This window comes from Hyperolius riggenbachi, chromosome 4 (assembly GCF_040937935.1).
Source record: "Hyperolius riggenbachi isolate aHypRig1 chromosome 4, aHypRig1.pri, whole genome shotgun sequence".
Lineage (NCBI taxonomy): Eukaryota > Metazoa > Chordata > Amphibia > Anura > Hyperoliidae > Hyperolius > Hyperolius riggenbachi.
In genome coordinates, this window is record NC_090649.1 from 367,774,275 (window position 1) to 367,787,003 (window position 12,729).

The 12,729-nt window shown below is 41.5% G+C and overlaps 1 protein-coding gene across 3 annotated transcripts in view; it reads left to right on the forward strand.

The window, feature by feature from the left end:
- ADGB (androglobin) overlaps positions 1-12,729 on the forward strand; it is a 480,816-nt gene that overhangs the window by 214,951 nt on the left and 253,136 nt on the right. For all 3 annotated transcript variants that reach the window (XM_068231985.1, XM_068231986.1, XM_068231987.1), the window contains exons 10-11: positions 224-318; positions 4,795-4,969. In XM_068231985.1, coding sequence (XP_068088086.1) covers positions 224-318; positions 4,795-4,969 — 270 coding nt within the window. The remainder of the gene's footprint in view (positions 1-223; positions 319-4,794; positions 4,970-12,729) is intronic.

Genomic DNA, 12,729 nt, shown 5'->3' on the forward strand with positions numbered 1-12,729 from the left:
ATATATTGGTCTCTAAATACCAGTGGATTTCTCAATTGTGTCAAATACTACAGCACTAATTAAACATACAACTTTGGTTAAGTGCATACTTTCGAACATTGCTTTAGATACTTTTTTTTTAACTACTGCATATTTTCACAATTTATAGCTGGACAATTATTCTTATATTTGAATTTATGCTTGTAAATGAAAATAAAACAAATCAATGCTTTTCTGTCTTCAGCCACTTATGTAGCGGCAGTGCCCCAGATGGTTGTGTATGCTAGCTACTTGCCACTCCATTTGAGCGAGCAGAAGATTTCCATACTTGGGCAGATGGTAAGGGTTTCAGCATTTAGCCATTGTGAATTAAGTCTGTGCACAGATTCTATAGTTTATATATTTGATCATTATAGTACATCATGTATGCTGAACATAGAAGAATGAACATTTAAACAAACAAAGGGGGGGGCACACAGATAAGGAATAAACAAAGAACAGTGCCAACATGGATGCACATAAATAAACTAAGATTGGAGTCTTCCTGGTGCTAGTAAATAACTGTTTTGATGCCTTTTTTAATGTATATTTATGGATTGAATAGGTATTTATTCCCACAATATGAGGACAATTGTGGATTACATACTCTTTTGATCATCTATTGGTAACCAACTCTAGTCTCTCACTGTGTGATGATACATCACATTTGTTTATGTGCAACAATTTTGCCACGTTTTTGGGGGTTTTATGTTTCTGTTTCTTTGCTATTGTGATATTCTGCGGAAAGTTGTTATGTTTAGCTCATTTTGGTAATAGGGATATCAGCATAGAAGGGTCACCGCATACCAGCCAGCCAGTCTTTAAGCACTTGAGGACCAGAGGTTTATACCCACTAGTGACCAGGACATTTGTATTACAGTTCAGCACTTCACAGCTTTAATGGTTTATTGCTCAGACATACAACTTAGCTCCTAAATGAATTTTACTTCCTTTTTTTGGCACTAATAGAGCTTGCTTTTGGTGGTCTCTGATTGCTGATGAGATCTTTATTTTTATTTTTTTTAATTAATAAAAGATGATCATTTAAAAAAAACAAAAAACCCTATTTCTTTTATTCCCCCCCCCCCCCTAAATTAGCCCTAGACTGCGATACATACACTACACTACACATACATAGGCATCAACCTATGATAGGGATTAGATTGTTAGCCGTTGGTAGGGACAGTTAAGTGACAGAGCTGTCCTCTGTCTGCTCTAGATCGCAGCGCGGTACACATATATATTTGCTTTTTTTTTGTTAATTTCAGCCAGCCATCATGGGATCATTGTACCTGTACAAGCATTTCACTTATCAGCCACATTTTTGGGGGTTTATTACAATTACTGTTTAGTGCTGAGAGGGTTAAAAACAGTAGGGATGATCAATGAAATGCAATTAATTTCTAATTGAAATTACTTAAAGAGTAACTGTTAGCCCAAAAAAAATCAAATTTAAATCTCTATTGCAATGTGTTAAATAGTTTGTAAGGGAGCCAAAAAGGCAATGCTGAAGTTAAAAAGCAATCTAATTTTTTTACTGTATGACTATCATTCAGCCTTTTACCCAAGCTCCTAAGGAGGACGCAAGGCCGCATACCAGATACTGCAGAGCATGCAGAGCATGCCCATGTCTGCCCGACCCCCCTCTCCCCCCCAGGACCAGGTGCCGATGTCTGCCCGACCCCCTCTCCCCCCCAGGACCAGGTGCCGATGTCTGTCCGCTCCGCCCCCCCCAAGAGCCGATGTCTGTCCGACCCCCCAGGACCAGGTGCCGATATATTCTCACCCCAAACAGCTGACACGGAGAGAGAGCGGGAGCGGAGTACATCTACACACTTCCAGCGCCGCCACCGCAAGTTTGCTCTGTCGCCGTGCATCTCTCTCCTGCTCGTGATTCTCTCACATGTGACTCGGCGGCTGAGCTGCGGTGGCGGCGCTGGAAGTGTGTAGATGTACTCCGCTCCCGCTCTCTCTCCGTGTCAGCTTTTTGGGGTGAGAAGATATCGGCACCTGGCCCTGGGGGGTCGGACAGACATCGGCTCTTGGGGGGGGGGCGGAGCGGACAGACATCGGCACCTGGTCCTGGGGGGGGAGAGGGGGTCGGGCAGACATCGGCACCTGGTCCTGGGGGGGGAGAGGGGGGTCGGGCAGACATGGGCATGCTCTGCAGTATCTGGTATGCGGCCTTGCGGCCTCCTTAGGAGCTTGGGGAAAAGGCTGAATGATAGTCATACAGCAAAAAAAATTAGATTGCTTTTTAACTTCAGCATTGCCTTTTTGGCTCCCTTACAAACTATTTAACACATTGCAATAGAGATTTAAATTTGATTTTTTGGGCTAACAGTTACTCTTTAAGGAGAACCCGAGCTGGGTTTGAAGAATGTGATCTGAATACAGAGGCTGGATCTGCCTATACAGCCCAGCCTCTGTTGGTATTCCAAATCCCCCTAATGCCTTTAAATCAGACATAGATCACAGCCGCGCTGTGTGGCTGTGTTTACATCTGTAGTGTCAGTCTCGGCTGCTCCCCCACCTCCTGAAGAGCTCCGGTCCCTGCCCCCCCTCCCTTCCCTCTAATCAGCGAGGAGGAAAGGGAGGCAGGCGGGGACCGGAGTTCTGCAAGAGGTGGGGAGACCAGCAGACTGACACTATAGAAAAAAACACAGCCGCTGCGACACGCTGTGTGTCGACAGCACGGCTGTGATTTATCAGGGATTGCAGAGTGCAGGGGGACCTTAGGGGGGTTTGGAATACCAACAGAGGCTGCGCTGTATAGACAGATTGCTACATTAACAGCACCTGCCAGGCATCATTATGGGTGTGTGTGTGGGTGGGGAGGGGGGATTTAGGGTGCACTATTATGGGGTACAGGGGAGTTTGAGGTTGTCATACTACTTATATGAGCCCTAGTAGATGGGTCCCCATAGGCCATTACTGTTTAGTGCTGAGAGGGTTAAAAACAGTAGGGATGATCAATGAAATGCAATTAATTTCTAATTGAAATTACTTAAAGAGAACCCGAGCTGGGTTTGAAGAATGTGATCTGAATACAGAGGCTGGATCTGCCTATACAGCCCAGCCTCTGTTGGTATTCCAAACCCCCCTAATGTCTTTAAATCAGACATAGATCACAGCCGCGCTGTGTGGCTGTGTTTACATCTGTAGTGTCAGTCTCGGCTGCTCCCCCGCCTCCTGAAGTGCTCCGGTCCCTGCCCCCCCTCCCTTCCCTCTAATCAGCGAGGAGGGAAGGGAGGCAGGCGGGGACCGGAGTTCTGCAAGAGGTGGGGAGAGCAGCAGACTGACACTATAGAAAAAAACACAGCCGCTGCGACACGCTGTGTGTCGACAGCACGGCTGTGATTTATCAGGGATTGCAGAGTGCAGAGGGACCTTAGGGGGGTTTGGAATACCAACAGAGACTGGGCTGTATAGGCAGATCCAGCCTCACTATGCAGATCACATTGTTCAAACCCAGCTCGGGTTCTCTTTAATGTCTTTGTTACCAATTTGATCCTTTCAATAAAGCTTTAAATATTAAAAAACAATCACATGTAGCTTCCTGTAAAATTTATTGGTCCAAGTTCAAGCTGTATAACATTTACATGAAATTTGAATTGAAGGAGAAATTATTTGGATCTCATTGATCATCCCTATTAAACAGTTGATCTGCAAAATACTGTACAGCCTTCACATGCCATTCACAGTCCCTGCACCCAAGTGCAGTGTGTGATCCCCCTAGGCAGGTTAGCTTTTATAGATACAGTCCTATCTGTGAATCAGTTTGAACAAAAGGATACCGTAATTAGCAAGCAGATTTGATAAGGAGGGGGAACACTAGAGCCCAATATAGTGTAGTATGCACTGTACATTATGGGTATAGCAGGAGAAGTATAATGTTATACTCACAAGTCTGGGTTACTGTATCAGGCAACCACTTTGAAGGCAGGTGGGAAGTATTAGACCTGTCCCCACTCAGGATTAAGAAGTCGCTCTCTGTAGATCAGAAAAAAGGGAACCAAGTCCCCTCCACCAGGGGTGGACACACTTATTGTAAAGTTGTACAGAGGCGCCAAAAGTATAAAAGTAGGATAAAATGTTTTAAAAGAGAACAATGGGGGGTTAGTGGTGGACTTACCTCTCTAAAATAGACACAGAAAAAATGTTGCTTCATTCAACAAAAGCGATTTATTTACATATTCCGGATAGATGCAACGCGTTTCGTGGGCACATCCCACTTCATTAGGCAATAAAATTGAAGTACAATCAACTCATACGTTCTCAGTACAAGCTTAGCGCCTCTGCAGAGTATGTAAATAAATCGCTTTTGTTGACTTAAGCAACATTTTTTCTGTGTCTATTTTGGGGAGGTAAGTCCACCACTAACCCCCCTTTGTTCTCTTTTAAAACATTTTATCCTACTTTTATACTTTTGGCGCCTCTGTACAACTGTACAACAAGTAGATTAGAGGTTGGGGAACTCCCCCATCTCCTTTTCTAGGTGGCTATTCCCACAAAAAATATATATTCAAGATTATGGATGAGCTCAGGCACAACAAGTAGAATTTGGAATCCTGTTAAAAAGTATGGAAAGCTATTAGAATATGATTAGCAATTTGCTGCAGTCAACTGAGTACAGGATTGCTTCAACCATTGCTACTGCAAATAATGAATTTGTCCTCTATTCTCTCCTAAGATTTTTTAAAAATGTATACTAGTTAACTGTACCTTGAAGACTGAACATGAAGTTAAAAAACAAAACACGTATTTATATTTTAGGCTGATTCATCAGAAAAGCTGAGACATTATGGATTATCTCACATTTACAATCATCCGGTACTTGTGTCTAGGACTAGATCATGCCCACTGGTGGCCCCACCAAAACCTCCTCCAATACCACGATGGAAACTTATAAGGCAAAAAAAAGAAGTGCATGTCACTGATGAAGCCAAAGGTAACATGATCTGTATATTTTTATGCATTACATTTTAATTCTAGGGATTTATGGTAGTAGCTAAAGGATCTCTTTACATTTGATTCCTATTGGTAATTTTGTAGTACCTTGGTTTCCTATTGTAAAAGTTAGCACCACTTTAGTCAAAATGATAATTTTAAGGGTAAATGTTCTACTAACATAAACATAATGAGGCAATACTAAATTGAACAATGAAGCAGTTATAATGCATTGCTAAGTTCATTCACCTCGAGATTTGAGAACCTCTTGGCTGCCTGCGGTTTTCATGTGTCCCTGTTTAACAGGAGCCTTTAAATGGTCAACAAAGAGTGCTGGGATGTTGCCTGCAGGTGTTTCCACTTCCGTTTTTTCCTTACTTTCTCCACCCCTTACATACAAACAAGTATACATTTGTGTGCAGCTACATCTGTTATCTATGTGCAACTGGTCTGGCCACTTTTATCTATAATCCAACCTTTTGCTGTCTTATAAATTGTGATATGTCAATAACGACTAGATATGTAAATAATCCTGTCATATAGATTTCAATGGAAAGCACTTGAGGGTTTGAAGGGATAAGATATCGGTACAGGAAAGCTGTTCATCTAGCAGGCAGTACCACAACAGTGTATAGTGTCCATATACAGTACATTCTGCTGGTAGAGCAGGCGAGCGCTGGAATAATAGCGCAGGAGATTTGGGCGCAGCCAGCGCCACCATAGGCCGTAATAGGAATTATGGCTATAGCGGCGCTCAGTCAGTAACTTTGGCTGAAGTTGTTTTTGAAACACTGTAATTCAGCTTCCAGCAATAGCTGGAAGATGAATTACATCATTCCCCACTATCCACGTGGACCTAGAGGGGGAATAGTAGTTAACGCAGTCGGGAACTTGTGCAGCAGCAGGATGAGCCATATACCGGCTGTATCCTGCGCCCATCCCGGCGGCCAGTTCATATGTATGCAGAGCAGGACAGATTTAAACAACAAAATCCATTTTGATTACATTACCCATATATGGCAGTTTGGAATTTATTTAGTATATTAAGTACATTTGTCCTACCTTTTTGGCTAATTCAAGTGGGAAATACCTCTTTGATTGCTTATTTCACAGCTAGGAAAAATTCGATAAACAAGCAGCTGTAAAGCAGATCACCAAAATTATGGATAAACCCACCTCATAACCATCATGGTAAACCCCTCTCTAAGGCGTATACAAATAGAACACCTGAGTACCTCTACAGAGATGATGAAAAGATGGTCATGTGATTGCTACCTTTCCTGTCCTCCTCCCTATCCTTTGTGAATGGGATGCATACATTGATAATACCAATGCATACCCCTGCAATGATCTTTGGGAGGATGTCAAAGCTTGCTTGGTAGTCCACTGCTAGAAGAGCATTTCTCCATCACCATAGTGATACTTAGCAGTTTCATTTTTATATGCCACAAACGAACAATTTGATGTTTTAAACAAAAGTGTTTATTGAGTATAAAAGTAGGACACAATACAAAATATGCGAAATACGTAATACATACAGGGCAGGATTAATGTGCATCGGGGGTTAAATAACTCTGATGGAGGATACAAAGGTGAGTAAGCTTTACTCTAAGACACTGATACTGAATGGGCCAAATCTGGCATAATGCAATACATTATATACAATTAACTATGCTCTATTTGAATTGCATTTATCTGATCGCTTGGGCAATTCTTTATTGAAAATTGTATAGTTTGTGGGCACCTTCAGACTGCTAGTACATGCTTTTCAAGTTTTGAGACATAAGCATCTGATTCATCAGAGGATAGGCTCTTACACCAAAGTATCTGGTCTGTATAATGGCTGATAGCCATGCACAGTGATGTATCATGTCTATAATGCAATATAGTTTAATAATATAAAGAGCTATGTCGCAAGTACTTACCATGGGACACTTATAAACATGCATCCTGAAATGTCTCTGTCAGACCAGGATTATGTGTATAGGTATGTTGCATCTGAATACACACAGCTATAAGGATTTGGATGGGATGTCCGAACAAAATGCAGCAGGCACACACGTGAATTCAGTGGGCTGTCATTCAAATTTATGTGCGGGAAAAAGGAAAGGAATTGCACAAACTTAGCTTTACAGATTTATGTTTGTCTCTTGTTATAAATAATGTCCTAAAGCCATATACAGGATCTTCTCAAAAAATTAGCATATTGTGATAAAGTTCATTATTTTCTGTAATTTACTGATAAACATTAGACTTTCATATATTTTAGATTCAAATACACACAGCTGAAGTAGTTCAAGCCTTTTATTGTTTTAATATTGATGATTTTGGCATACAGCTCATGAAAACCCAAATTTCCTATCTCAAAAAATTAGCATATTTCATCCGACCAATAAAAGAAAAGTGTTTTTAAAACAAAAAAAGTCAACCTTCAAATACTTATGTTCAGTTATGCACTCAATACTTGGTCGGGAAACCTTTTGCATAAATGACTGCTTAAATGCGGCGTGGCATGGAGGAAATCAGCCTATGGCACTGCTCAGGTGTTATGGAGGCCCAGGATGCTTCGATAGCGGCCTTAAGCTCATCCAGAGTGTTGGGTTTTGCGTCTCTCAACTTTCTCTTCACAATATCCCACAGATCCTCTATGGGGTTCAGGTCAGGAGAGTTGGCAGGCCAATTGAGCAAAGTAATACCATGGTCAGTAAACCATTTACCAGTGGTTTTGGCACTGTGAGCAGGTGCCAGGTCATGCTGAAAAATGAAATCTTCATCTCCATAAAGCTTTTCAGCAGATGGAAGCATGAAGTGCTCCAAAATCTCCTGATAGCTAGCTGCATTGACCCTGCCCTTGATAAAACACAGTGGACCAACACCAGCAGCTGACATGGCACCCCAGACCATCGCTGACTGTGGGTACTTGACACTGGACTTCAGGCATTTTGGCATTTCCCTCTCCCCAGTCTTCCTCCAGACTCTGGCACCTTGATTTCCGAATGACATGTAAAAGTTGCTTTCATCCGAAAAAAGTACTTTGGACCACTGAGCAACAGTCCAGTGCTGCTTCTCTGTAGCCCAGGTCAGGTGCTTCTGCCTCTGTTTCTGGTTCAAAAGTGGGTTCATGCTTCCATCTGCTGAAAAGCTTTATGGAGATGAAGAATTCATTTTTCAGCACGACCTGGCACCTGCTCACAGTGCCAAAACCACTGGTAAATGGTTTACTGACCATGGTATTACTGTGCTCAATTGGCCTGCCAACTCTCCTGACCTGAACCCCATAGAGAATCTGTGGGATATTGTGAAGTGAAAGTTGAGAGACGCAAGACCCAACACTCTGGATGAGCTTAAGGCTGCTATCGAAGCATCCTGTGCCTCCATAACACCTGAGCAGTGCCACAGGTTGATTGCCTCCATGCCACGCCGCACTGAAGCAGTCATTTCTGCAAAAGGATTCCCTACCAAGTATTGAGTGCATAACTGAACATGATTATTTGAAGGTTGACTTTTTTGTTTTAAAAATACTTTTCTTTTATTGGTCGGATGAAATATGCTAATTTTTTTAGATAGGAAATTTGGGCTTTCATGAGCTGTATGCCAAAATCATCAATATTAAAACAATAAAAGGTTTGAACTACTTCAGTTGTGTGTATTTGAATCTAAAATATATGAAAGTCGAATGTTTATCAGTACATTACAGAAAATAATGAACTTTTTCACAATATGCAAATTTTTTGAGAAGATCCTGTACAGTACAAAAGCTAGATTTTTGTTGTTTGTGATTGTCTCATATGAAAATCTAGCACCAGTACACCTGTCCAGAGACATTGTTTGGTGATCCATCATCACTAAGTGACAAATGAGTGCCAATGTTTTATATTTTTCATCCCACCCTGGACTTATTTGCAACCCCTCCTCTCTTCAAAAGCAGAGCAGTCTGATCAATTCTATTCAGTAGCAATTGTTCCTACAACTGTTATTCGAAACAATCACAATGATCATTCCAGATGACAGTTATTGAGCAGCTATACATAAATTGCAACATGAGTTGCAACAGCCAATGCAGGCTAAATGTAAAACAGTTGCAAATGGATTGCTACATTAACAGCACCTGCCAGGCATCATTATGGGTGTGTGTGTGGGTGGGGAGGGGGGATTTAGGGTGCACTATTATGGGGTACAGGGGAGTTTGAGGTTGCCATACTACTTATATGAGCCCTAGTAGATGGGTCCCCATAGGCCATAGGGTCACCACATGTAGGTATGGGAGTGGGTATGTTGGTGGGGGTTCCATCAAACAATTCCTGGGAAAACATCATGCCTGTCACAACCAAAGGCATATGTAGTATAATCAGTGTATAGGGAATCTCCTGCAAGAGAGGGTATCATAGAACAACTCCAAGAGCACTGTTCTATATGGAATAGGTTGGTAATGCCAACACCGACTATCTATGAGTATAACTACAAATGATTTGCTGTTACATCACTGCATACTTGGTATTAAAAATAGCATTTTAAATGATGAATGTGACTGGCACTTGTATATACAAGTTTCATATGGAACAGTGCTCTTGGACTTTATCTGTGAAGGCCTTTATTGCCATATACAATGGTTTAGGATGCCTGGGTAGAGGGCATCATCCAAATGTGGAAATATGTAATTCATTTACATACTTTTAAGTGACCCTAGGAAATAACATTGAAGAATGAAACCTGGTAAGACAACTGTTGTACTTTTACGATTATATTGTACTGTGTGGTGCATACATTAGCATTCTTCAATCACAATGCAGATGGGGTAATAATTATTATGAAGGACTGAACTCATATAAGATGTGTACGCACCATTATTCCCCTTGGAACAAGTAGGAGGCCATAGTCACAAATAGTCTGCAGAGTGTAGGCTAGTGAGCGCTCTGGGTTACCTCTCATCTGAAGACTACTCCAGAGACATTGTAGTGCAGTATAGCCAGAAACAGTCCAAATTCATCTGATATAGGGTCAATGATCCAAAGAAATTTAATTCATAAGACCCGGTTCACATCTGCGTTGTTTTTTTTTTGCAGAGCCGGCCGTACGGATCCGGCCATCTGGATCCTGGAAAACGGTCAGTTTTTACAGCCAGTGTACTGTAAAACGTCCATTTTCCACAGGTTCCTTTTGTGCTGCAAAACCTTCTGTTTCCGTTACGCTGAGCGAAACGGTCCGGAAAATTGGGTCCTTATGCATTTTTTGTCCGTTTAGCGGAACAGTCAATGGAACCGGAACGGACAATGTGATGCAACAGTGAATGTGTTTTCAGCTTTCTAGTTTCTGCAACATAAAAAAAAATGCTAAAGTGTCCAGACTAGCAAGATGTGATAGAGGGAAAGTAAATTAGTTATGTATTAAGGAGCAATTTATATTGCTATTAGCAGTCCCTCATCTGATAACTCTATGTCCTTGCAGTAAGGTAATTTGAAAGCCATACAATTTCTCATACAGTACAGGCTTACAGTTTTCATTATTGCTGTTGCAAGCCATAGCATTTAGGGCTTGATTCACAAAAGAGTGCTAACTGTTAGCACGGCCGTTTTTGCGAGAATTTTCACGTGATCACGAATTTTCGTGCTCAAACGCGAATTTTCGTGCTGAATCGTTATCGTTTTCGTGTGAAAATTCAAACGCTAACGATTTTGCCACGCGAAACCGTTTAATTGCGTGTGAAAATTCGTGATCGCGCGCAAACGTGAAAATTCACGCGAAAACGGCCGTGCTAACAGTTAGCACTCTTTTGTGAATCAAGCCCTTAGTTGCTTATTTTAGAAAAAAAGTAAAAAAAAAAAGCTATGGTATTGCATTCAAGCTCACCATCCAACACAGTGCAAGACACGTGAATACTGTTGGAGTAGCATAGCTGGTGTGGGATAATATAGCAACGTGGCTTTGTATCCTTTGGTATTTCAAGAGATTCCAGAGGGGTTTGAATATATCTGCATTTAAATTAAAGAATCCAGTCAAGTTGTAAAGCTTACAGTGACAGAACTGGAGCATAGCACCTTTTAGAATAAAAGCATAAGCCATGGTGTTATACTCGCGCTACTCAGCCAACACAGTGTACGAAAGGTTGCTTGCTAGCAAAAGATCTTTCAGACAAAATATGTTTTTTTTTTTACATTCAAGTGTTTGTGCAGAAATACCTAAGCTAGTATCTAAGCAACATGCATCTAAATTATATTATTTAAAATGATTGCTTGGGATACATTTTGCCAATTTCAAAGGAGTTCATATTAAAGAAAATAAGCACAACCTTGTTACCTAGAAACCACATCTGATAACATTTTCTCCAGATCCAAAATGTCAGTTAAACAAGAAAGTCCTATAGTAACTATGTTGTTTATATGATTGCTTGGTCACTAACTACTTTAATGTCAGTCCTACAGACGAATAAGGAAACCCAGTTAGGGCCTAAAGGTGTAGATGCACAATTTCCTGTTGCCCGCCGGGATTGGGATACAGATGTGTCTCTAACCTACAGACTAGCCACACATTCTGTTGCTGTGGAGTAGGGAGAATGGACTACACTGTTGCACAGTGCCATGGCTTAGTGAGGGTAGGGTAAGGAGGAGCACAGTGCACAGAGAATCAGGCAATCTCTCGGCAATGTATTGGGGCAGCTGTATACAGCTCTAGCGTATGTATAAGGCTTTAGGGTGATGCACTGGGAGACATCTCAGAGCTCACTCCAACCTGAATTATCGCAAATACTTTCTGTTTTAAGAAAGCAAACTTTTGTTTTCCAAAGATCTTTAATACTGTAAAATGTAACATCATTTTTGCTTTCAATATTTTTGTATTGATTTTTAACAGTAATACAGAAAGAAAAGGAACAATTCGAGCAATTGTACATGAGTTGCAAACAAAGTGAGTGCAGCCTGCGCAGAGGAACACTCCACCACGATAAGACAAACTGAGGTTTTGGAGGCAATCTGGCAGCCTAGTAGCCCAATGCATAATTTACCAGAGAGACCAAACCCGGATTTTAATCATGTACGCTTCAAACAGTGAGCAACAAACAAATAAGCTCAGTTCTTATAGGTGGCGACCAGAGTGAAATGAGATAGAGACGGGAAAACATCCCACTTTCCCTCCAAGTACCCCACCCCTCACCCAGGGGAAGAAAGAGGAAGAGGGTGGAGGAGAAGCAAGTAAGAATCAGACGACAGAGAGGAGAGGGGGGGGGGGGGTGCAAGAGAAGAGGAAGAACAAGGGAAGAGAATAGGAGTCTCTAGGAGTCCAAGAGAGTTCAATAAGTGGTCAGCATTTCAGCATTCAATCCACAATACTCGCGCTAAATATTAATTGGCAGCAATCATCCTCAGATGCTTGTGTCTTCAAACATATATACACCTTTAAATAAAAAACACAATCACAAGAGACACATCATAGTGCAGGATGTATGATAGTTTGCGTTCACCAATGTGCACCCTCAATCGCACACTAATAAACTCAAGGACTGTAAGCAAGCACCTCCACCAGGGCATCAGGGTCACCCCCCCCCCCCCTTGATTTCCTGCTCACCAGATTGTTTCTTGGCAATAGGTATATCTCTCAACGTTGCTCTTTTTGCCAGCTCAATGTTACCTCATAACAAAAAGAGCTGACCATGTGTAAAATTGTTTTATTAAAGCACACGATCCTAAAATGCATATGCGTACATAAAAAATTCTTGATAAAAAGCCCATCAATAGTCACCGTTTGCCTTCAGAAGCGGTCCATGGCTGC